The sequence below is a fragment of the Thamnophis elegans genome, chromosome 10, assembly GCF_009769535.1.
Source record: "Thamnophis elegans isolate rThaEle1 chromosome 10, rThaEle1.pri, whole genome shotgun sequence".
Taxonomy (NCBI): Eukaryota; Metazoa; Chordata; class Lepidosauria; order Squamata; family Colubridae; genus Thamnophis; species Thamnophis elegans.
In genome coordinates this window covers 43,922,671-43,949,987 of record NC_045550.1, presented here as the reverse complement: position 1 = coordinate 43,949,987, position 27,317 = coordinate 43,922,671, and the positions used below count along the sequence as shown (strand labels likewise).

The 27,317-nt window shown below is 37.9% G+C and overlaps 1 protein-coding gene across 2 annotated transcripts in view; it reads right to left on the bottom strand.

The window, feature by feature from the left end:
• Nucleotides 1-27,243, bottom strand: part of RNF13 (ring finger protein 13) — a 52,588-nt gene extending 25,345 nt beyond the window's left edge. For both annotated transcript variants that reach the window (XM_032225013.1, XM_032225012.1), the window contains exons 1-3: nt 27,137-27,243; nt 10,947-11,073; nt 9,412-9,492 (exon numbers count right to left, since the gene is read on the bottom strand). In XM_032225013.1, the coding sequence (XP_032080904.1) occupies nt 9,412-9,492; nt 10,947-11,060 (195 nt within the window). In that variant the 5' untranslated portion in view covers nt 11,061-11,073; nt 27,137-27,243. The remainder of the gene's footprint in view (nt 1-9,411; nt 9,493-10,946; nt 11,074-27,136) is intronic.
• Between the last annotated feature and the right edge of the window lie 74 nt (nt 27,244-27,317).

The window sequence follows — 27,317 nt, the reverse complement described above, 5'->3', positions numbered from 1 at the left end:
AACATGGCAATTAGTTCAGTTTACTTATGATTGCATATTTTAAATTCTTTTAGGATAAAAAAAATGACAGACGTTTCATCTATGTCAATCAAAATTCTTAATGGGGCAAAGATGACATTACTGATTATCAGAATCCTTTGCCAGGTAAGAATGAAATCAGAATCCTAATATCCTAAAGTCCAATACAAATTAAAATTAATCAAATGTCAAGGTACAGTATAACTTATAATGGCAACTTTCAAGTGCAACTGAGTTATGCTTCCAGCTTTACTTCATATGGGCATTGATCCGCAAACCACTTAAGCATGAACTTAAATACACAGATAGGTATAAATGTTTAGGTTTTAAGCATATATTAAAAAGCTTTGTTGCAGCCTGCCAATTTTATAGTATTTTAAGTGCATTTTCATTAATGCATTTTAACCAGAAGCAGAATAAGAATTGTATTTAATCTTCATTTTAAATCTATTTCTTGAGAAAGGAAAAACATAGACCCTCTCAGGATCCTTAGCCCTATCGGATATACTGTATATACTCAAGTATAAGCCTAGTTTTTCAGCCCACTTTTTGGGCTGAAAAAAGCCACCTCGGCTTATACTCGAGTCAGTGAAAAATTTGTCCGAAATGGAGGAGAAAAAGGGGCGGGGCCATGCCGCTGGGTGACACTCGTGAATGGCCCAGCGCCCCTGTGAGTTTCCCCTCCCTCTGTGTCAGTTTGCCGCGCAGCGTGCACCGCACCATCCCCCCTCCTCACGTTCTAATGTAATGCAGGGCTATCTTACGATTCCCCTTCCTCCCCCTCCTGCCGCTCTGCAACGATGTCCCACCTCCTCCTTGTTATGGCAAGCAGCCACATAGCGATGTCCCACCTCCTCTGGTACAGTGATCCAATGATAGGAATCACTGTGCCATGTGTCATAGGAGGCGGGACATCATCATCACAGCGGGACATCAGCATCATGAGGTGAGTGAAGTATTTCATTGAATACACCGGTATTGTGTGATAATAATTTGTTATGCAGAGCAAATTTTTACAATGGCTACTGTATATTTAATGGGCACAGGCAGGCTGTATATGTTATTCAATGGGCAATGGCATTATTGGTATCTATTTTTATTTTTGAAATTTATCGGTAGCTGCTGCATTTCCCACCCTAGGCTTATACTCGAGTCAATAACTTTTCCAGTTTTTTGTGGTAAAATTAGGTGCCTCGGCTTATATTCGGGTCGGCCTATACTCGAGTATATACGGTAATCACTAGAGAAGGAAATAGTATACAGTACAACTATTATATGGGCTTGCTGAATCAAAGCTTAGAGTGGTCCCTTTATAGGCAGTCCTCAACTTACAACCACAACTGGAACTTCTATCACTAAGTGATGAGTCAATAAGTGAGCCTCTCCCGATTTCACCACCCTTTATGCCAGTCATTAAATGAACTTTAACTTTCTATTGTCTAATTATTCACAATTCACAAGTATTTAATTATACGCCCAATATGTAATTGCTAATTATTTTGTTGCCTTTGTAGCACAATGGATATCAGTTTACCAAGACTGTCTATCAATAAGTTCTCCTTTCAATTCTTGTTAGCTCAATAACAGTATTTTTCCATCTTGTTTTCTGTCAGACTTTTCTCTAATTGTTTCTGATTCAACAAGCACTGGATCTTCCCCAGTAACTCTTGTCTTCATGGTATAGGTCCAAAATATTTAACCTTTACCTTCATCTTCCTGTGAGCTCTGTAGTTTTATAGAGCATTGAATTATTTGTTCTTACAAAAAATATTCTCAATTTTCCCAGTACCACAATTCAAAGGCGTCACTTTTTTGTTCAACCATTCTAATAAACAAGCTTTCAAAGTACATGTTTCATCTAAAAAAAAAAACAGAATCTTGACAAAACATATTTTTGCTGTTGGTGTGATATCCTTACACTTTAGCATTTTGTCTGGATTTGCCATGGCAGATGTCACTTTATTTTATGACTACCACTGTGAATCTTTGAGCCTAGGAAAATGAAGTCTGTTATTACTTCACTTTCCTTATTGTCTGTTCACATTGGGCTGTCATTGCTTGTTGAAGGAATCTTTTTTTAAAGAAATATTGACCAGCTGACTCCTTTACTTTCAATAAGAGTAACTTATTTTAGTTACTTCCGCTTTCCTTTTAGCCATCAAAATGGCATCATTAGCATATCTGAGGTTGCTGATGTTTCTCCTAACAACCTTCATTTCAGTTTCTGTTTTTCCTTCTCGGGCACTCTGCATAAACATTTTTTTTTTAAGAAACCACAGCATATAATCTTAGCCTGCTCCTTTTTCCATCTTGAACAATGTAGTTGCTCCATATTCCTTCTAACAGTTATTTCCTGATGATTGCATAAATTATTCAACAGATAGATAAGGTAATCCAGTGTTTTTAAGGTTTTTTGTTGTGGTTTGTAGAGATGAAGGCAGTTGTATAATTAATGAAGCAAAAAAATATTAATGTATGCTTGAAGGTCCCGTGTCTTTTCCATTATCCATCAGATGTTTGCAATATAATATCAGATGCTATTGCCTCTTCTGAATCCAACTTAAACATCTTGTGATGCTTTCTGTGCAGCTAAAGCCTGAATAGGGGAAAAATTGAGCATTTTCTTACTGCCATGTGAGATAAATGCAACTTGTGATTTGAGCATTCTTTACCACTGTTCATTTTAATATTGGAATAAAGATTTTTTTTGTATCAGTCTACAAGCAGCAAACCGTTAGCATTTTAATCATATCATCTTAAAGCTGCCTTGAGCCAGAAGATGGGTGGTATATAAATTTAATTAATAAAATAAGAAAAGAAAATAAGCTTTAAACAGTTAACTGATGTTTCAGCAAATCTCACAACTCATTGTTAGCAATATTCGCAATAGTCTATTTCACTTCACTTTCCAGATCCCTGACTCTAGTTCAGAAATCAAACTATAGAGACAGAAGCAGAGACAGACAGACAGAGAGGCAGAGGAAGAGAGAGGGGGAGAGAGATATTTTTATTTTCTTTGTCATTTAGTGTTTCTTCTTTGCACATAATTTGCATCAATTTATATAAATATCTGAAATAACTAGCACCTCCAGAACAATTATCCTCAATTTCTTTGCATTGCTTTTTAAAATATACTTCCTTCCCTATTGCTCCTCTCTGGAACTTAGTGTTTAGTTGGGTAAATTTTCACTATCATCTTCTACCTTTTGCCAGCCCTTTTTACTATACTGGCAAATGGACATTTCATCTTCTTTTTGTTATTTTTCATTCAAGGTATTTTTTTATCTCATCTTTAATGATGCCATAAATTTCAAAACAGCTCTTCAAACACTCTATTTATCAAGTCTAAATCTATTATTTATCTTCATTGCATTACCATGCAGACTACTGATAAGATTACCATTTCTTGTTGGCCAGTTTTTATTGTACTTTATTGGTAATTATCTAAGAATTATTTCATGATCTGAACCACAATCAGCCTCTTGCCTCATTTTTGATGCCTGAAGAAAGCTCCTCCATCCTTGCTTGCACACTACATACTTAATCAATTTTGTTGTATTTAAGTACAATGACAATAAAGATTATACTTATAATTTGATTCCAATATTGACCATCCTGTGACAAATGTACTCGTATTGTTGCTTTCTAGTGTATTTTGATATTATAAACTGCTAAAATGTGGCAAAACACTGTTTTTCCTGTTAGTGCAAATGCTATTTTATTCCAATTTCAGCATTCCATTCTTCTATAATGTAATATCATTTGAGGATGTTTTTGCTGATCCTAGAATGTCAACGTGGTGAATCCTGACACATCTGACGTTTGCCTTAATTCATGCTTTTGACATCAGCAGCTGGATGTTCTTTTAATCTGAATCCAGGCACATCGCCAACATAAAAACTATTCCAATTTGTCCTTTGTTCTTTGCAGTGGAATACTTTCTCATTGAATGTTCCTTCTATATCTTCTTAACCTGTAAGACTCATCTTCCAGTGCCATATTGACATTGTCCTGGCCTTGAAAATCTATGTGGTTTTCTTGGTAGAATTCTGCCATGGGTTCCCATTTTTTCAAATGGATTGTATTCTATCTGCTCCATTTTCAATGACTGGTCTATCATGGGTACCCTTTTGAAAGTATATAATCCTAATGGTATAGCTGAATGTCACTGAGATGTGCAAGTCTTTTCATTGATACAAGGCAATGTTCCCTTGATTGATTGATTGATTGATTGATTGATTATATGCCATCAAATGGTTTTCGAACACCTACTGACCACACAGATTTTCTCTCCATGAACCAAGAGAACATTTTCTCATGTTCCAAGACATGGCCTATACATTAATTTATTTTAAAAACAATTAGAGAAGTAGACAATAATTCAAGAACTCTTTGGTAGAAGCGAGCAAATTTTCTGATGCATTTTACAGCATTACTTGATATACAACCTGACAACTAACACATTATATTTACCTTGAGATGCTAATTTGCCAATTTTCTTGCAATTACTTTTGAAGACAAGTGACGAGGATCTCAGTCAATATCAAAAGAAACCAAAACATTCTCAGAATACATCACTCTAGAAATATAGGTACAATATTCTGCAATTCCTTTTGATCTTGGCATAGCTATTGAGACGCGGTAGTGCAGTGGTTAAATGCAGTACTGTAGGCTACTTCTGCTGACTGCTAGCTGCTTGTAATTTGGCAGTTCAAATCTCACTGGACTCAGGGTTGACTCAGTCTTCCATCCTTCCAAGGTCGATAAAATGAGGACCAAGATTGTTGGGGGCAATATGATGACTCTGTAAACCGCTTAGAAAGGGCTGTAAACCTCTATGAAGCTCTATAAGTCTAAATGCTACTGTTATGCTAATGCTATTGCTTATTAAGGCCTATAAAGAACCAAATGCTTCTAAAAACAATCTTTTTTTTTTTACTGTACATTGGCAATTTAGATGACAGAATTCCCAAGCTGTTTATTCTAAGAAATATTGCCTTTGCAACTGTTATCAAGCTAAGTTAGTAATGCAGACTATAATAACAAACTGTTCTACTCAAACCAAGAGAAAAATGAGTGCAACAGAAAATTAGATGCATAAATTGTTCTTAGTGGAAAATATGCTATGAGATACCGTGTTTCCCAAAAAATAAGACAGAGTCTTATTCCCCTCTCCCTGAAATAAGCGCTTGGCCTTATTTTTGGGAAGGTCTTATTATTTTTGAGATGCAGGAGGTGGTGAGCGTGGTCACCTCATGGTTGCTGATGTGTTGCAATATTTTCAGGGAGGGCTTATTTTAGCCCATGTGCTCAAAAGCCCAATTGGGCTTATTATCCGGGAAGGTCTTATTTTCAGGGAAACAGGGTAGGAATATCACCGGAATATACTGTATACTGCTTAGTACAGCTCTGAAGATACTTCACAGGGGCTGAGAATTTCTAATCAATAGACCAACATTCAGAACCTAGTTTCTGATTTGAAAAGTACTTATGTAAAAGACTGTAATAGGCGTCCTGTTATCAAGATCTCTTCTATAGCTGGTTAGATTGTTTACTCACAAAGGCAAGGTGATAGAGATTACAGGACACTAGAGAAAATTATTAAATATACAGGGGCTTACTATTTTCCATTTTACTATAATGTTCTGTGCTCAAAGGAACAATCCAGTCAGAGAATCAAAATTTAACATAAAATATCCTGAAGATGTTCATTAATACAGAGCTATAACAGAAAAGTTAAGATTAAAAGATGAGGCACTCAGTTACAGATGGATTAGGTCACATTACCTCAAAGCACTCAATTAGTATTTCAAATGGCAAGAACGTAATGTTTGATTAAACAAGAATCCTCAAATTTCCCTTTCAACAGCAGATGACAATTTGTTTTTATAAATAAAATATTTTATTCAATTTTCACATTCCATTTGCAATCATTTATATACAGGGTATTTACTATAAGAAAAGAAAAAAAAAAAAGAAAAGAAAAAAGGGAATAAAACGAACAAGTAAAAAGGAAACACAACTCATCATTCACAACCCCACCTAACCCTTGCATCCTCCATACACCCCATCTACCCCCTCCAACTTTCCTTTCTCCCTCTAACACTCCCCTCCTACTTCCCTTTCCCCTCAAACCTTCCTTCTCCCCTTACTCCCCAGACACCCTCCTTACATTCCCCTTACTCCTTACATTCCCCTTACTCCTTCCTACTCCTCCCTCTTCCTTCCCTCTACCTCCCTCCTTGGTGTATGCCTTTATTCGAATGTTGTTTGATCTGATAAAAGTAAAATGAACCAAGGAAAAAAATAATAATAATAATAATAATAAAAAAAAAAAAAAAAAAAGGACCACCGTATATAAATACATTCTTGTTCTTATTAAGACTATGTTAACACCCCCCCACCCCACCCCCCACAATCCCCATCCCTAATCCTCCCGACTTCCCAGGGCCCACACCTGGCATTACCTTCTATCTAAAATATCTTGTATACATATGAATTAAAAAAATAAAAGTAATATATCAAAAAAGAAAAAAGAAAAGCAGAGAAAGAAAAAAAAAAAAAAGGAAAAAAAGAAAAGAGAAAAGAGAAAAAAGAAAAAAAAAGAAACCACTCTTTGTGTTGATCTCAGCCCCCCATCTTTATCTATGCTTAAATAATATAAATCATTCTATCTATATTTTATTCTCATCTCTTACTTCTTTGCTATTTACCCCGACCTTCTGTAGGCTCTCCCGTTCCCTTCCTAAACCTCATGATCCCTTCCAATAAGATTTAAGCAGCGTGATTCATGCCATATATTCAAATATAACTTTACAGACAAGTAATCAAACTTCCCCTTCTAGTAAAATTTAAACAGCGTAAATGATCTTTCTTTACCCCTTTTTCAAACAGTAATTCAAAATAATCTAACCAGATTTCCCCTTCTTAGTAAAGTTAAGCAGCGTAGATCAGATATTACTTTACACAGGAATCAATTTCTATCTTAAGATAATTCCAACCGACTTCCCCTTCTAATAGGATTTAAAAAACTTAGTTCATTCCACATGTATTTTACCCTCATCCCCCACTTGTCTGATATTTACCACTATCAAATTTATACTACCATTTGTTTAAAATATAACTCAGAGCAATTTGTAGCATGAATCATTCCACATATTCCAATAATACTTTCAGCAAGAATCAGTTAACCTTCTATTTTAAGGTAGTCGCTTCTAACAAAGTTTAAACAACATAAATCATTCCGCATTCTTTTTACAGTTATCTTAAAATAATCCCAAGCGGCTTCCTGTTCTAATAAGCTTTAAACAACGTAAATTTTGCCCTCTTCCCTTGCTTGTCTGATATTTACCACAAATAACGTAGTTCATTCCACATGCATTTAACCCTCATCTCTTGCTTGTCTAATATTTACCACTATCAAATTTATACTAACGTTTATTTGAAAAGTAACTCAGAACTATTACAACCAACTTTCCCTTCAAATAAAAGTTAAATAGCTGACTATTTTGACTTCCTGGGGGCGTGGCCTGTTGCCGAGGAGGGCTCCACCGAGCTCCTCAGAGATCTGGTCTGTATATCTAATTAAGATCATAGATAGCACCCCTTTTTGGCTAAGAAAGGGGCAGGGAGGATAGCTCCGTAGGCTAGGGTCTAATCGTAAGCCACAGCCTTTTTTCTTTTTTGGCTGTGGAAAGAGATTAGATCCAGCCGAAGCGGAGCGTTTATCTCCAGCCATTTCTTCTCAGCTGCCTTTTTTTTTTTTGGCAGCCCCAGACAGGCTAGCCCCCCCCAGGACAAAATAAAGTTTTCTCAAGCTAGAATTGATACGGGCGGGTCCCACCCCTGTGAGATTTATGCTTTCATTACTATCGTAAATACCAGCACCATTCGTCTTAGAGACTTCTTTGTCTAAACAGACCTTAAAATGGCGATTTCTCTCCGTGGATGATTGATGTACTCAGCCGGTGTTATCTTCTTGCAGACCGCTCCTTAACAAAATAAACTCTTCTTCTTTGGAAATAGAGGGGAGCGAAGCTCTGCTTACTTGCTTATCTATTATGCCACCCAAGTCAAAGAAGCGTCTTGCTACAAATGTGTCTAAAGAATGTAAAGAATTTTTATTGGAAACACAGCCTTTGTCTCCTACGCCCTCTACTGGAGAAGTTTTAACACAGGAATATCTCTTTAAAATCTTTAATGCCTTTAAGCAAGAACTTAAGGAATTTGTATTGCAACTTTATGATGATCTAAAATCTAAAGTTAATCAAATGAAGGCGAATACGTTTGCAGCCGTGTCTGCCCTGTCAGATTACTCTGCTGAAATAGAGAACAAATTGGAAAGTCTGGAGAAGGCTAATTTTAATTTGACTACCAATATTCAAATTTTACAAGAAAAAATTAGAAATAACGAAGAACAGCTTATGATGCTAAATTTTGATAGGAAGGCATTTTCAATAAGAGTCAGAGGATTCCGTGAAAAGGAACAAGAGAATTTGAAACAGACCTTTGCTGAAGCCTTCAGCCATGCGCTGGGAAGCCCGGGACTTAACTTTGATTGGCAGATTCGGAAAATCTATCGCCAAAACTCATTGATAGCGGAACAGCGACAGCTCCCGAGGGACATAATTATACATTTCTCTACAAAAGAATCTAGAAACGCGATTGTGCAAAAGTTTTATAATAACAGTCTCCGAGTTGATGACCAAGACGTGATTGTCTTCAAAGATATACCTTTCCACATGTTGAAAGCAAGAAGGGAATATACTTTTTTAACTAAAGAGCTTAGGAGTCAACAGATTCGATACAGATGGGAGGCCCCTGCCGGCATCACGGTTACATTTGAGAATCAAAGATTTCGTCTTAACTCTGTTTCGGAGGCTCAAGATTTCTATTCTAGGATTCTGAAGGCGGGACTTCCTAACGCGCTTGGAAGAGAGGAGAGACAAGCGGAAGGAGAAAGCAAACGGCTGGCCATGCGGCTGCAAGATGGAGGGGGCAGCCCCTCCTCCCTCGGAGAAGCAGAAGAACGCAGATCGAGAATTTAGATACTTCAAAAGACTTCCTGAAGTTGAGGACTGAATGGGGGTTTGAGACCTCTCTCCGGTAGAAAAAGTGGACTAATTTTTATCAGAAGGGAAAGCTGGGTGAAACTACTTTGAGCTAGATTCTAAAGTAACGTTAGCATAAATTTGATAGTGGTTAAAAGAATGCGGAATGATCTATGTTGTTTAAACTTTGTTAGATGGGACTATTTTAAAATAGAAGGTTAACTGACTCTTGCTGAAAGTATTATTTGAATATGATCCAAGCAGATGACAATTTGTATAGTCAGGAAATTACCATCAGGTAAATTACCATTTAATAATCTGTTTCAAAATTATTACTTCTTACCTTCAAACCTTCAGTAGGCAACCTATAACCAAATCTTGCTGGTAAGTCATCAAATGTCTGTGTTGCATTTTCAAAATTATACTATAATACACAAGAAACACAAAAACATATAACATGTATTAAACTACAAAATTAGTCATATACAATATCATTACATAATTGTATAGTAGAATTCAAATAACATACTCTTGAGTTAAACAATGATCTTTCCAAAAGGATTGTTACAAAGTATGGATCAAGACACTTCTCATTTTGAAATTCTGAAGTAGCCCAACTATAAGATATATTTTGCTTTCATTTATTAAGTGATATTTAAACCAAATCCATGAATAACTATAGAGACTGTAAATTAGTTTCCTTTTTTGGAAAGTCAGAGTCAGAAAGTGCCAGTAAGAAAGAAAAACTCAACATTTAGAAATTCAGTCAGCTTTTTGTTTCTATTCTGTCTGCTACACCAAAGAGAGAGGGGGGGGGGAATTAACAATCATATAAGATTTACTTATATTTTATGTATAACTTTTTCAATATGAAACTAACTTAAACATAAACTAGAGCAAGTTAAAATTAGTATTACTTATAGTGCATTTATAGCACTGAAAACTAATCTTCGGAGAATAAATGAAATGTGGAGAAATCTAAGCAGTAATTTTTGTTGAGAAATAGTGAAAATATTTTATTAAATAGAAATATTCTGTACTAAGACTTGGCTTACATAGCAGGCATTGAAAAATAAACCACTGAAAGGAGCAATAGAGATTCTTCCGAAATAAAACATATTGGAGAAAAGAGGCGTTGGTCCTACAGATTGCTCCTTGTGTGGTTTGCCAACTCATTACTCATATATCATATGTTGGTCATAAGCTACAATTAACTTAGTGCTTTTAAGACTTAAGTTGGGAGAAGATGGAAGGTAATTTATGAAAAAAAGTGAATGAGTTGAACAAAAATGTGTGTGCGCACGCTTTTCTATGGATACATTCACCTGCTATAAGCAAGCAGAGTTTCTATTTTGTCCTAATAGTAAAGAGGCCCTCAACTCAATTTGCTAAAGTTGTATTTGGCCATTTTGTGCATCTGTGGAACAAGGCTTTGGAAAGGCAAAATTGAACTGAGGGCCACAATGACCTCTGAATAATACATTAGGTTAAATGCTAAATGGGATAGAGCCATTCTGCAAATGAGTCAGGTCATATCAGAAGAGGGGCACATGTTTTTGGTTTTTATTTTTATGAAGGCAAGGTGGTTCATAAAAGTAAATGCAAGTAGGCAGGAAAGACAAGGGAAAGAACAAGCAATATAAAGGATTATTGCTTAATGGAAAGCAAGATGAGATAATGAGGTAGTGGATGTTATAGATAGTTGAGATAGTCCAGACCAGTGGAAAATGTAAGTTAGTATATGTGCTATGAAAAATTTAGCCATAGTATCTGGTGAAATACTTGAGTCTGTATCTAACATGCAACTAACCTAGGTGTAAAGCATTGGGTACCATTTTTGATGAATATTTTATGCTATAAAGTAATTATAAAACTTACCGCTACGATATCGGCTTCTACTGGCAATAGGTTTAAAAAAGCAAACAGCTGAACTGTGAGAATAGTATAAATCTGAGTGGCAGACAACATTAACATTCCTATTGATAGCAGCATCTTAATGAAATTCCTGAAAAGAACAAAAAAAAGAGAATTGGGATATGAAAAAAGCATTGACTTCTCCTTCTTTACTTTTACTCCTTTGGGTGTCGAAGGAGATACAAAGTCCGGCAACCTCAACCATTGTTAATTGATGTCGTTGTCAAAGTATAAGAAATGCTTTAAGACGATCCAATTATAGCCACAAGTTATAAAAGTCAGCTAAATATCCGGTTGTTAAATAAATAGCACACAGTCTAAGAAGCTATTGACAAGGCGTATTTTAAGAAGCATAGGGTGATTTTAGATTTACAGGTAAAAACAGCTATTTATTATTTTACTAACAGTATCATAATTCTTTATTTTTATAGTCATGAAGTATGATTGTATTAAGTATCACAAATAACAGCGCAGTAAATGTAACCCTGGTTTAATGACTATTTGCAGTTATGTTGGTGGTAAAAAAGTAACGTTATGACCAATCCTCACATTTATGGTCTCTGCTGGCCTGTAAAGCAAAGAAAAGTTGAAGCAAGATCAGAAGTGCAGTCATGGTGTCAGTTAGCAATTGCTTTGCTTAATGACACAACTGCAGGTAATAGTTGTGGCCATTAAACGAGGACTACCTGCATATTACTATTCCTGAATTATAAGGAAAATTTTTATCACAGATTTTGTAAAGGCTAAGGTTGGCAAGGTGGGAACCAAAAGTTTCCAGGCCAGAGATGGTCATTAGGCAAGCATGCACAAACTATACAGACTACCAAGTATTTACGCCAAGGATCAATCAATTTATGAAGGTAAGAAGAAACCTATGTTTAAATCCCTAAAAGTATATCTTTGCACTGGCAGTCAGGGGGCACTCATGTGTTACATATGGCTTTATGTAGAATAAGCATTCTAACATAGCCGAGATGCATTTATTTTACAAATGCTCATCACTACCAATCTTAATTAAATAATTCTAAGGGGATAACAAGTAATAAAAACAAGCACATTAAAACTCTGCAACAATAACAATAAAAGACTCCCGATAAAATAACTGATTCTTCAATCATCACAGAGCAAAACACATACATTGGATTTCACTATCATCATGACACCCTTTTTAAGGACTCTGAAAGGCCAATAGGACTTCTGAACTTCAGTGGTGGAAATGAGGGCTGTTCCACAAGGAAGGCACTGTGACAGAAAAGGCATATATGCCTCTTAGGTCTCATAACATTGTTTCACAGAAGGGATCTGGCACATGGCCATCTTTTTAAATCAGGTAGAACAGGGAAAGACAGGCAGTCCACTAAATATCCTGGCCCTATGCTTTAAAAATGGTAACTAATATGATGAATTGCACCCAAAAACCCATTGAAAGTTACATCCCACATAGCAGTGATGTTACATGAGCATAACATTATGCACCCAAAATGGGCCACACCGCTATATTCTGGATAAGCTGTAGCTTCCAAAGGCTTTTTAAAAATGGTACCCCTGTGTAGCGTTCACTGCAACCGTTCAACTGGAAATTGACTAAAATGACTAAAGTATGAGTGACCATGAGCAGAATCTCTCAATCTAAGAATAGGCACAACTGATGCACATCATGGATTTAAGCAATGGCCCTCTTGTCCCTGGCCACTTCGGTCTAGGAGAATGCTATTAAACTTGAAATTAACAAAAACTCCAGAAATGGGGGTGGGTGACTGGGTGGGGGAGATCACTGAACCCCATTTCTGTGAAGGTAATCTTCCTTATTCTTTACAATAGTTTGAATCCAAGCCTGTTCCATCTCATTCAGTCAGCTGCCTGGCACTGACCTAGAGTACAATTATGTAACTGAGTCTCATCAGCATACTATCATTGTGGAGAAACTAGGAGGAGAAGATGTGCTGGATATGTTCTCTGCCTTGAGTTATTTGTAAAAATAATAAAATCAGCAAATAAATAAATGAATAAACAAATACTGCTAACTTAATCCCTTGCCAACAGATGGTCTCATAGCTTCATGTGGATATTAAATAGGAGTGGGGGGGATGACTCATGGCCCGATCTCTTCCCTCTCCCAACACCCATTGGAACCCACCTCAAAGGAAGGCAACCGCTGAGGAGAAGCGCACTCCACCCCAAACCTTCTAAACCAATTAGAAGGATACCAAGATCAACAGTATCAAAAGCTGCTGAAAGATCAAGAATAGCTAGACACCATTCTCTTCCTGACTTCCTAAAAAAAGTCAAGCACAAGTGTGATTACAGGTAAAGGTTCTCCTTGCACATATGTGGTAGTCGTTCCCAACTCTAAGGGGAAGGGCTCATCTCCATTTCAAAGCTGAAGACCAGCGCTGTCCAAAGACGTCTCCATTGGTCATGACTAAATGCCAAAGGCGCACAGAACGCTGCTACCTTGCCACCAAAGATGGTCCCTATTTTTCCACTTGCTTTTTTGCATGCTTTCAAACTGCTAGGTTGGCAGAAGCTGGGACAAGTAACGGGAGCTCATTCCCCCCTTTCCAAATCAAAGGGTTCCATCACCCACTAGAAACCACACTCCATAAAGCGATGGGCCAATTGAAACACCAAGAATGCGTCTGCAAAGCAATCAATCAACAAGCCATATAACTCCCTTCCTATCTACTCATCATACCTGTAAGTGTTCAGCAATAACCCTGAAGAAGAAATCCAAGAACTACTCCGTAAATATCAACTCAATCCTGGGAGAGATGAGGCGTAAAACAAACTCAAGGTAAGCTCAGTTTTATTCTGCTTTGTGTGAAGGGAGACAGAGGGATACTATGGGGGGTCTTTCAAAAACCTGTTATTATACCCTATAACAATAAAGTAGAATCCTAACTAGATATACCCTAATACCACCTTCACTATCAATCCTTGTAAATCAGTTTTCTCTGTAAATATGTTTTATTTTCCATTTCATTTCGTACAGTCACATATATACTGTGCATAACCAGGGCCATATAACATTGAACAATAAACACAGCCATCCCTCTTGTCAACAATACCCCCCAAAATACAAACCCAATATACCCTTTCGACCCTCCATACACCCTTTCTTTCGCCCCCCTCCAACTTTCCTTCTTCCCTCCAACATTCCCCTCTACCCTACTTCCCCTCCCCCTCGATCACTCCTCTCTCCCAATACACTCCCTCCCTTCCTTCTCGCCCTCCCTCCAATCCTCTCTCCCACCCTCTCTACCCCTCTTTCTTCTTTCCCTCTACTCCTCCCTTCAGTGTATTTCTACTATCTATCAATATATTCAGCTTGTCCTATTTTTACACTAGAATTAAAGAGCAACAGTATACAAGTGCAATCGTGTTACTTTAAAATCTAGCACATACTATATTTCCCCCCTCCCCCCCTCTCCCCTAAGACCCCACCTCCCTCCCCCCCCCACTTCCCAGAGCCCGTATACAGTGTAGCTTTTTAACAAACACAGTCTAAAATATATTAAAACAAAGGAGATTAAAACAAAAAAAGAAAAGAAAGTCAATAAGATCTCTACGTTGAACTCAGCTTCTTGCTGTTACACAAACTTTAAGCAGTTTAACTAATTCCTAATCTTAAGCATAGGCTATCTGGAATTTCTTAGTCCCATATTTGTTTTGTGTATAGTCAATCCATTTTTTCCAGTCTCGTTTATATCTCTCATTTGAGTGGTCTTTAAGATATGCCGATATTTTAGCCATCTCAGCTAGGTTTGTAACTTTCAATGTCCATTCTTGAGTTGTAGGCACATCTTCCTTCTTCCAGTATTGTGCCACCAACAGTCTTGCTGCCGTTATTAGGTGCAGAAGCAAATTGGTCTCTACCGCTGTAAAGTCAGTACATATACCTAGTAAAAATAACTGAGGAGTGAATTTTATCCTTCTTTAAAGATATTTTGCATGATCCACCACATTTTTATCCAAAATGCCTTAACCTTTCAACAAGTCCACCATATATGAAAATATGTAGCATCGAGAGAACCACATCTCCAACAGGCTGTACATTCGGATACATAGCAGCCAGCTTTTTAGGATCTAAATGCCATCTATAAAACATCTTATAAAACTTTTCTCTCAGGTTTTGTGCTTGTGAAAATTTCACATTTCTTACCCATATTCTTTCCCACGTGTCCAGCATTATTGGTTCTTCAATATTCTGAGCCCACTTTATCATACAATCTTTAACCAATTCCGTTTCCGAATCCATCTGTATTAGTACATTATATATCCTCTTTATATGCATTAAGCTTTGATCTCTTATTTATTTAAACAAATTATCCTCAACTTTGACAAAAGCAGTTTTTTGGTCTATTTTCCACCTGGCCTGTAATTGGCCATACTGGAACCATGTTTGAACTACCTTCTCCTCTTTCAGTACCTCTAAAGATTTTAATTGTAGAACCCCCCTTTCTAAAGTGAGAAGTTGTCTGTAAGTGGTTCTATCGTGTTTTTGTTCTATATTCATATTTTCAACTGCATGTCTAGGAATTGCCCACATGGGTAACTTATCATTTAGTTTATGTTGATATTTTTTCCAGACCCGCAATAAAGCATTTCTTAAGATATGAGTTTTAAAGTTCTTATCCAATTTTTTGTTGAATAACAAGTAAGCATGCCAACCATATACCAGATCATGTCCCTCGATATTCAATATTCTATCATTGGTTAAATGGGTCCAATCACTAATTGCGGATAGGGCCACTGCCTCATAATATAATTTTAGATTAGGTAATTTCAAGCCTCCTCTCTCGCGTACATCTTGCATTATTTTCATCTTTACCCTCGGCTTCTTTCCAGCCCATACAAATTTGTTGATACTCTTCTGCCATTCTAAAAGATTCACATCTTTTTTAAGTATAGGTAGCATTTGAAAAAGAAATAAAAATTTTGGTAAAATGTTCATTTTCACTGCCGCTATCCTACCCAGCAAAGATAAGTGCAATTTCTCCCATTTTTTCATCTCTATCTGTATACTCCGCCAAAGTGGTTCATAATTATGCTTATATAGTTTCCCATTTGAGGCTAAAATATTGACCCCAAGATATTTGACTTTTTTAACTACCTCACATCCTAGCATCCCTCCTAGTTCTTCCTTTTGTTTAGTATTCATATTTATAGCTAATATTTTGGTTTTTCCTAAATTTATTTTAAAACCAGACACTTGACCATATTGATTAATCGTGTTCATTAAAACCATACTGGATTCCTGTGGTTGTTCCAATATTATGACCAAATTATCCGCAAAAGCGCGGAGTCTGTATTCTTGCTGCCTAATCTTGATCCCTTTTAGACCATCCAAGCCCCGTATTTTATTCAATAATACTTCCAAAGTTATAATGAACAATAGTGGGGACAAAGGACAGCCCTGTCTTGTACCTTTTCCGATTTGAAAGGAGTCTGTTAAACTTCCGTTGACTATGATTTGAGCTGTTTGCTGTTGGTATATTGCTTTAATTGACCGTAAAAAGCTATCTCCTATCTGCATTTTTTGCAATATCTTCAACAGAAATTGCCAATTAACTCGATCAAAGGCCTTCTCAGCATCCAGAAATATGAACGCAGCAGGGATTTGATTGTTCTTTCCCAAATATTCTAATGCATTAATGATTAGTCTAACATTACTCTTCATCTGTCTCCCCTGTATAAAACCTGTTTGGTCAGTATGTATCAATTGTTGAATAACCACTATTAACCTATTTGCTAGTATTTTAGTAAAAATTTTATAATCTACATTAAGTAATGAGATAGGTCTATAATTTTTTGGTTGGGTAATATCTTGATCTTCTTTGGGTATCAACGATATAAACGCTGTCTTCCATGATGGGGGCACTTTACCTTCCGTTTGAATTTTATTAAATAGTTCTCTAAGAGGTTCTACCATTTCTAACTGTAAGTTTTTATAGTAAACCGCTGTCAGGCCATCTGTGCCTGGCGCTTTCCCTAACTTTAGTTGTTTGATTACCTGCAGGATTTCCCCAGAGGTTATTGGTTGGTTCAACTTTTGCCTGTACTCTTCTCTAACTAGGGGTATTTTCTCTTTATCTAAGTATTTGTCTATGTCTAAACCCTTAATTTTGTCCCCTTTGTACAATTCTGTAAAAAATTCCCAAAATGCCTTTTAAATCTCCTCCTGTTGAAACACCTCCATCCCTCTATAACACAATTTGGATACATTTCGAATTTTTCTTTTTTTCCTAATCTGATAAGGCAACCATCTGCCGGGTTTGTTTGCGTTACAAAAAGTGTTGTGTTTTGCATATAATAAACTAGTGGCTACCTGGTCAGAGATCAACATATCAAATTGGGATTTTAATACGGTGATTGCTTCCTTAGCCTTTGTATCGCCTGGATTCAATGTTAGTTCCAACTCTTTCTCTTTAATTTCCTCCTCCAATTCTTTTCGTTTTTGCCCTTGTTTATGTCTATGTATTTTGTTTATATTCATCAGTACTCTTCTCATATACGCTTTGCTTGCATCCCATACAAATTCCATAGATGTACCCTTATTCATATTCAGAACAAAGTATTCAGATAACAATTTTTTACAATCATTAATGTACTTTTCATATCTAAATAAGTTTTCATTCAACCTCCAAGACCTTCTTGCCTGCACTACCCTTCCCAATTCCATCCAAACTGGGTTATGATCCGAAAGAACCCTCGCCGCAATCTTTGTCTTCTTCACCCTAGAAAGTAAATCATTAGTGATTAGTATAAAATCAATCCTTGAAAGGGATTGATGTCTATCAGAAAAAAAGGTGAAGTCATATTCCTCTGCATTTCTTTCTCGCCAAACATCTCTCAATTTGAAGTCGTCCATCATGTCAAAAAAAGATTTGGGTAACTTAGCTCAGATTTTAGTATTTGGGCGAGAGGTCTTCTTATCTCTTTTAGTGTCAATCACGGCGTTCCAGTCACCCAATAGTATACAAGACTTAAAGTCCCACTGTACTAATTTAGCATGAAGATTTCTATAGAATCCGTCTTGCTGTTGATTAGGAGCATAAATTCCCAAAAGTAATGTCTTTTTCCCTTCTAAGATTAGGTCTAGTGCGATATATCTTCCAAAGGGATCTGCTTCAATTAGTTCAGCCTTAATGTCTTTTCTTAAGTATACAACTATGCCATTTTTCTTTTCTGTAGCAGAGGTCACAAAATGTTGACCAAGTTTGGGGTTAAACAAATATTTTTGATCAGTTGATTTGATATGAGTTTCTTGCAGACAAATTATATCATTCTTGAACTGTTTGAGATAGTGAAATATTTTCTTTCTCTTCTGTGGAGAGTTCAGTCCATTGACATTCCATGTCAAAATCTTAGTTGTCATTTTTAGTTGCCTGAAGCTTTTTTAGAGCCTCCTGCATGGCCTGTTTAACCTTTGGCCTAGCTCCTCCCATGGCTTCTGAGCTTGTTGCTGTAACTCCTTGATCAATGGCCGGTGATTGTTGAGGTTGTTGCATTGTAGCTTGTTTTTCCATTTGTCTGGTAGTCATACGGCTAAGTCTTTGTTCCATGACCCCTTGCCCTTCCGGGAGGAGGAGATGGTGCGTTTTGTCTGGTAGTTGTGTGGTTTGCTGTTTATCTTGTCCTTCTCGTGGTCTTTCTCCAGATCCAGATGATTCAGGGTGTCCCACCTTCAGAATCTTGTGATAGAAATCTCGAGCTTTCCATACAGAGTTGAGACGATATCTTTGCTTGTCAAATGTAATTATAATACCAAATGGCACATCCCATCTATACTGTATCTGACGGTTTCTGAGTTCTTCCACTAGAAAAGCATAATCTCTCCTGGCTCTTAGCATTTGAGGTGGTATTTCTTTCAAGACAATCAAATCCTGTCCGCCAATTTGAAGCCTGGTGTTATAGGACTCTTGTAGTATCATGTTTCTGAACTCTCTTGTAGCAAAGTTACATCTCGGGGGAGTTGCTTCTGTTTTGCCGCCCAAGAGTTAATGCGATAAATTTTATCGATCTGCCAGTCAAAGTTGGACCCCGGTCTTTCCACCAGACGGTCAAAAGCCTCTGAAAAAATCTGCTTCAAGTTCTCCTGTTTGTCTTCGTGCAGCCCCCTGACTCTTAATGCAAGCTCCATCTGTCTGTACTGTATCATAATAATTTGTTTTTCAGCGTTTTCAACTTTTTGTTGTACCACTTCAGTTTTGGATGTCAAATTAGTGTTGGCTTCATTAAGAACCTCTAACTTATCTTCCATTCCAGAAACATATTCTGTCAGTACATTTACAAGTCCCACCATATCATCATTTATTTTGGCAATCCTGGTATCAAACTTATCATATAAGTCTTTCATCTCGTTCTTTATTTCCTCTCTGAAATCTCTGAAAGTTTCCAAAAAAAGTTCTTTCGTTAGCAAATCTCCACTAGGGGGCATAGAGGGTGGAGGCTGCAACTTTGTGCCAGGTATGGGGGACGTACTCCTAGGAGGTAGTTTCCCAGGATTTAATTTTGATGCCATTATATCTTTTCTTCAAGCAATTAATCAAACTCTGCTGGCCCGCTGTGCAGCTTACAAGAAAAAAAAAAGTATTGGGTCACCTCTTTATTTGTTCTTAGGGGTTTTTCAAAAGTTTTCAGAAAAGGGCATTGTAACAAAGCAGCTCGGCATATTCAGCGCCATTTTAGACTTCTCTATATCAAAAATATATATTAGCAAAGTTAATAAGAGGAAAGTCTTGTAAACTCTTCAGAGAAGTGAAACTAATTAATAAGATACTGCTAGCAAACTGTTCCTCCCTTTTTGCAGAAAGTTTGCAGAAGGTTTCAAAAGATTAGCATTGTAACAAAACAGTTCAGCATATTCACCTCTGTTTGGAATGTCTCTATATTAGCAAAGTGTCTTTTAAAACTTTTAAAGGTTGATAAGAAAAAAGTCTTGTAAGCTCTTCAGAGAAGTGAAACTAATTAGTAAGAAGCTGCTGGCTGGCTGTTCCTTTGATCTTTTTTATCACTGTTCTTTGCCGAAGAGTTAGAAATGTGGCATTATTACAATTACGGAGACTGCACAATCGCCATTTTAGGAGCTTATTTTTTAAGAAAAAAAAACCAAGTGCACGAAGGAAGCTCTTGTAAAAATGAAGCTAGGATTTTTTTTTTTAAAGAAAAGCAGATAAGGTTCTCAGGTACGGACTCTGCTTGTATTAATTTCAGATAAATATCTCAAAAATTGCCCTAAGTGGAGGTTCCTTCCTTTGCGCCGTAATGAGAACGGCAGGGATTTCTGGCACGGAGATATGATTCAGCCTTGGTTGCCCCCCCCCTTCTATTCGCAGCAGAAAAAAAAGCTGAAAACTTCAAAGAAAAGCTCTTACCAGCTGGATCTCTCTCTTACTCTTCTTTGCCTGAAGAATGAGGTATCTACCAGGTATTTAGGCAGATAACGCGACCAGAAACCTGGGGGCAGCTCAGTTAAGCCGCCGCCATCAGCAAGGTCCCGCCCCAGAAGTCCCTTGTAAATCAGTTTTAACAACCAGGAATCTGCCAGCCACCACTAAATCTTGTGTTTTCTCCCAAGCCAAGCCAAGATGTTGATCTAAGCTGTAAAGTAACATCCTATTTTACTGCCTATCCCATATTGGGAAACCTGACAGGTTTATCTAATTACAGCCTAGATCCCATAACCTTTGTCCCACGGGCATATCACGAATTCTGAAAAGTTAATTTGGGTGCACTTACAAAATGGTTATAAGTGCCCTTACAAAATAGCTTTCTTGATTAGTCACAAAGATACACTTATCCAAGAGTAAGTTGGCAAGAATCTCTTGAACCTTTCCTTATTAATATTTCATTTATCTAGGCAGACCGTCACAGAACTAAACACTAGACTACAGAGGTTCAGAGGACCTGTTGAAAATTAAGATAATGCTGGAGACCATATACCTTTTCTCTTGATATTTAAATATTGACTTCTTTTTTTAAAAAGGAAGTACCGGTACTCCAAACATGATTCATTAATCTGCAAAATAGTGCTCCATAATTTGCTAGTCCAAATAAAAACACAATATATTCAAACTTCTATACCTTATACTGAAGGCAGTCAGATACTCATGTCCCTCGTTTACCTGATTGAGATTGTAAACATTCCTCAGGTCTAAAGATGCAGACATTCTGCAGCTGGTCTAACAGGTCTGATATTACAGGAAGTGGATAATGATCCCAGATCATATCCTTACTAAGATCTTTGTAATCATGGATGGTGTTCCCTTTTTCGTTTCTTTGCAATGAAAAAGACTGGGGCAGAGGCTGGGGACTTAGGGGGAAATCTTAAAAGGAGATTTAGCAGACTATCAAGGTATTCCTTTAAAATACTAAACTGTTTGGTATACATTAGATAATGTCTTTTGCCTGGGGTTTTTGCTCATGGTTTCAGGTCAATTGTGCAATCACAGCCCCTATGAGGTGGAAGTGCAATGGTGGCCTCCTCCTACTCTCCAAAGACAGCATGTTTACTCTGGCTGAATGCTCACTATAAGCACCAAGGAGAGAATGGAAGTTTGTGCTCAATGGAGAGGGAAAGGAGATTGCTCCAGTCGTCCAGTCTGCTCATGGTTTATAGAGTTGCACCACAGGCACTTTCAAGGAAGCTGTTATGTAAAAAGGCAAGAATCCCATGTCAATTGCCAGCTGCATTAGAGTAGTGAACTGCAAAAAACCTTCAAAGTCTGGCTATCTACAGTCTCTTCTTCTACGAGTCTTAGTAGTTTTACTGCAATTTATGACCCACCTCTACATCTATAAACTTTGTGATGAGATGAAAGCATCTATTTCCACCTTATACCCCAATTCTAAGGCTATAGTCACAAGAGTAAGAAAACATTCTTACCCCCTTTGTCTTGAGCTCTCTTTATTTGCTGGCTGGTTCCCTCCTGTGAACTCTCATGATGGAGGCTACTGGCGTTCCCTGGTGAGCATCTGTGGATGAGAGTAGGTACTTGCTGGTGGGTTGTTCAGATGCTCTAGTTCCTGCTGCTGGTTTTCTCACTATGAAGGTCCTGGCAATATGCCAATTCTCCACAGTAAAAACAGAAGCACAGGACTTTTTGCCTACCTCCTGCTTCAAGACTAACTTATTGACAGCTCCAATTTGCATTGACTTTCCATTCTGTCTCTGGAGATGCAACATGTTAGAAATCTGTGACCTGCAGGCACCTCTTACACTGGTGTGCTTGCTCTGCTTCAATTTTTCCAAGAGTGTCAATTAATCAAACAGTGTTGGATCATCTAATTGAGGCAAGAGACCCTTGCCATTCTCAACTCGAGTATCATCATTCAACCCCACTCTAAATTGGATAAGTGCCATTTCATTCCATCCAACACCCCAGCCAACAATTTAAAATCTGGGATGAACAAGCTTATTTTCTTGTTTCTCTGTTTGAGTTTCCAAATTTCCCAACTGACTGTGATTCTCTGAATGGGATAGCTGAAATTGTGTCTAAACCTCCTGATGAAGTTCTGGTAGTTGTCCAGTATCAGGTTATTGCCTTCTACCATTAGACTGGCCCATTTCACAGCCCACCCCTGTCATCAAATTCAATAAAAAGGTCACACTAATGTGATCAGTTGGGAACTCATTACTCTACTATTATTGAACATTTCATTCTGAGCCAGAAAGATTCTTAGTTGGTCTACAACTCTTCTGTATTTCTCTACTAAGCTTCCATAGAGTGCAATAGCACTGGCTCCGCTGCTACTGCTGCACAACTTATTGCACAACTTTGCACTACAGCAGCTTATTGACCTCTGCGTGTACCTGCTGGCGATGCTGGAGTAAGGATGCTGCTAGCTGCTGTGAAGTTATTGGCACATCCTTGCACCAAATGGCTAGAATCTTGCCAAACTAAAGTTGTAACCTTCTAATATTGGGTATATCCTGAGAGATGCTAGGGTGTGGCTACCTGAACCTGTTCTTATCCTCTCCCTAATCAGGCTTGTCTCTGGGAAAGCTCATATTTCCCAAACTACTTACTACTGTTTCTTCAGGTGCACATTCTACAACCCTTGAATTTTGCCCTGCATGGCAGCAGCAACTCCTGGGCCTGCTACATTCACGCTACATAATTTAATGCCGCCTGCTTGTAGCTGCCTGGGACTTGTTTGATGATACTCACTTAACAACAGGAATGGGAAATGCCAAGATTACTATTGCTAAGTAATGTGGTCATATTATGTCAATCTTTACATGACCACATTGCTTAGTGACAGAAATCCAAACCCAATTACTATTGTTAACTGAGGACTACCTGTTTCCTGAAAATGAGACAAAGATAGAAACTGAGATTGTTCCTAGTATATCTTCCCTGCTGCTCAAAACTTCTGAATCTTTGAGTCATCTTGCTGCTGATATTGCCAAAATTGAAATATGGTTTTGGGAGACTAGAACTTTCATGCATTGGGACAAGGAACTGAGTCAACTAGAGATTGCACAGCCTGCATTACAAGTATGGGCTTGTCACAGCTAATTCCAGCCCCAAATCACAAAAGAGAGCATATGCTAAAACTCCTTTTTAGTCTAGAGTAAATGAAATATAATTTGAATATAAAAGCTACTGATATTTGTCTTCAGATTGTCTTCACTTAGGCAGGAAAAATCAAAAAATGCAAATACAAATGTACAACCTGGCTCAAAAACGGTAACTATAAGAGGGACCTTGAAGTACTAGTGGACAATCACTTAAATATGAGCCAGCAGTGTGCAACAACAGCCAAAAAAGCTAATACAATCCTTGGTTGTATAAACAGAGGGATAGAATGAAAATCACATGAAGTATTAGTACCGCTTTTTATAGAATCTTAGTAAGACCACACCTGGAATACTGCATCCAGTTTTGGTCACATTACAAAAATAGAGGTTGAGAAAATGTTTGGAAATAGTGGAGAGAAGAGCAACTAGAATGATTAAAGGTCTGGAGACTAAATATATGAAGAACGGTTGCAGGAACTGGGTATTACTAGTCTAGAGAAAAGAAGGACTAAGAGTGACATGATAGCTGTATCCATTATTTGAGGGGTTACCACAAAGAAGAGGGGATCAACTTATTTTCCAAAGCACCAGAAGGCAAGACAAGAAACAATGGATGTTAACTAATCAAGGAGGGAAACAACCTGGAATTAAGGAGAACCTTCCTAACAGTGAGAACAATTAACCAGTGGAACAGCTTGCCTTCAGACTTTGTGGATGCTGCATCACTGATGGTTTTAAAGAAGAGACTGACAATCACTTATCTCAAATTGTACAGGGTCTCCTGCCTGAGCAGGAGGTTGGATAGAAGACTGAATAGATCAGTTCCTAATCTTGTTTGTGTGGCAGGCTTGGGATCCTCAAGGATCCATTTCCTGGCTCTATTAATATTCCTAGTAACAGTTTTTCTTGGTTCTTTCATCTGTCTGTCTGTCTGTCTGCCTTGTATAGTTTGTAATATATATGTATACAGTTTGCAATTTTTTTATATTTTATGATGCATGTCACCCAGAGTCACTTATTGAGATGGGATGCTCTAAGAAATCAAAGTAAGTAAATATGAATCCAGGATCTCAGCAAAGGATCTATTGGGATGTCCCATTTCAGGTATATAATAGATCCCAATTATTATTTCTTTTTGTACTGCATTCTATTGTTGTCCCATGAGCCAACACTCTGGTTTTTGGTATGCATTATTGCACGGTAAATATTAAACTAAAGAATATTAAATCCTATTCTAAACCAAGCTGTCCAAACAAATTAAGTATATTCCTAGCTTCTATGTCGCACAAATGTATCCTGTACATCTAAACATAAGGAAAACATTTGTAATGTAGACTGTTACCATCTATGTAGTAAGATCAGATAACTAGGTTCCCACATTTTGTGACAATTAAATTGCTAGTATTGTCATATACATATATACAAACAAATATAAGGCTATTGATCTAATTAAGGAACTGGGGAATTAACAGTATCTTATTAGGCAGGGGAGGGAGTGACATAAGAGTATTCAAAACCTAATTTGTCACCAACACAAACAATATTTTTTTAACATATCTACACTGATAGTATATCACATTTTTATCACAATGATTATGTGCAAAGAGTGGAATATTGAAGCATTTCTTAAAGGAATATACCGTAAGCTTTTCTCAAACTCCAGTGAAAGTTGTTATGCACAAAAAAGGACCATGTTATTTTGCTTTATTATATAGTCACAGCATTCAATTCAACATTTCCAGTACTATAGTTTTAGTTGTAAAATCCACCCATTTTAGTGGTGATAAAAACTAAATAAAAATTATCCCTATATAGTTATAAAATTTTGTTTAGCCATTCATCCATTCATCTAATCCTTAATAGAAAAATGTGTAATACTTAAAAGGAGCCTAGGCATTATTTCTAGGCTTGGTCTGATAGAAAGGCAGAAAGAAAGAAGGGTTTTCTTATTAAGGCTCATCTGCCTTTCTATCAGAGCGAAGCTTAAGATTTGGTAACGCCTGGGCTCCTTTTAAGTATTACACATTTTTTTCTATTAAAGATTAGATGAATGGAGAAATTGCTAAACAACTATACTGGGATAACTTTTATTTATAAGCAATTACTACAATATAGAAACAATTTAAATTTCTTTTAAGAAAGCAGAAGAGAAGGCATTTTTTGATCCCAGACTATTTATTAATAGTCTATGGGTCCAAACGCATTCACATCAGGAGTATGCCTCAAAATTTGGCAGCCTATCTGCCAACCCTTCTACCCCTTATTCCAATAAGTCTTTAGCCTTTGGAGCTCAGCAATCTGGACCCACCAAATTGGGGGAAATTGCATTATAGTTTGTTCCAGGGGTAGAACTAATCTGAGATTTCCCAAGAGATGAACTTCCCAACTATTGTATAGTAGTTTATACAGTATTTCTGGAACTACGCAATCCCTTGTTTGGAATAAACACACAGATTAATGATTGTCTCTTCAAAAGCCACTCCCTGTATGTAAACCTACACGAAACTTTAAAGGCAAATAACTTAACAGCTGCATGACGATATCCAAACTGTATTGAGATAGACAGACAGACAGACAGACAGACAGACAGACAGAGACAGATAAATAAATGTTCTCGATTCAAAGTGACCAAAGATGATATCCAAACTGTATTGAGATGATAGATAGATAGATAGATAGATAGATAGATAGATAGATAGATAGATAGATAGATAGATAGATAGATAGATAGATAGATAGATAGATAGATAGATAGATAGATAGATAGATAGATAGATAGATAGATAGATAGTTCTCGATTCAACGTGACCAAAGTTTGGAGAAGAGTTGGAGGCTACTCATATCGGCTGCCACAACTAACAGAGGCAGTAAAACGATTTTCTATCCCTTTCAACTATTCGCTATTGAAAAGGCAGGCATAAACTCTCCCCGCGCCCGCTAAGTCCAATAGAGGGCCCTTCACATACAAAAAAGGGTCATGTCATCACAAGCATTCACTGCATCACAAAGACGCCAGAATCGCACCGTGCGCGACTGTGTTCAGTTTCTGCTTCGGGGGGGAGGGGGGAATAGGCGTGAGCCCAACTCGGCGCCTGATGGAACTTCGGAAAACCCCAAACGGGGCGATGTCAAGGTTCTCCCATCCCAGGCGCTGCGGGAACGATGTTGCGACAGAGCTCGTGGGAACCGTATACACGCGGGGTGCGCGGTCAACACGGCCAGCCGCCTAAAAACCGCAAAAGGGACAAGGGCAGAGAGAAAAGCGGGGAGGGGGGAACAACCCGCAAAAGTCAAACGAAAGTTACTTTATTTGGGGGGGGGGGAGTTCGAGAAAACAGCTCTGCCCCTCCCCCTCGCTCTTTTTAATCGTGCATAAGCCGAACCGTGCAAGAGAAGCTCCTGCGTTTGCAAAGACAAGGGGACAGAGGGCTCAACGGGGATGGGCGGGAGGGGGGGGGGGAGAAGAGGCAACAAAATCACGCCAGGGAAGGCAATAGATTCCCCGCCTCTCCCAACGACCGGCTGGAAGAATAACCCGTACGCTCAATCAAGAGGTCATCTCCGGAAAGAAGCCTAGGCGCGCCCACCACCCCAAAGCCCTTGGACGGGAACGAAAAAAAACCCTTACCGAAAAGGGAGAGATTCCCAGACTAGACGAAGGACCGCAGGGAGCTCAGCCAGAAGCCATAATCGAGCCCTCCCTCGGTCCGTCAGCGAGCCAGCCGAGAGCTGCGGAAATCCCACCTCCGTTCGCGTATAGGCCCAGAGGACCGAGCGGATGGCGTGGATTGGCTTCCTCCGCCCGTCAC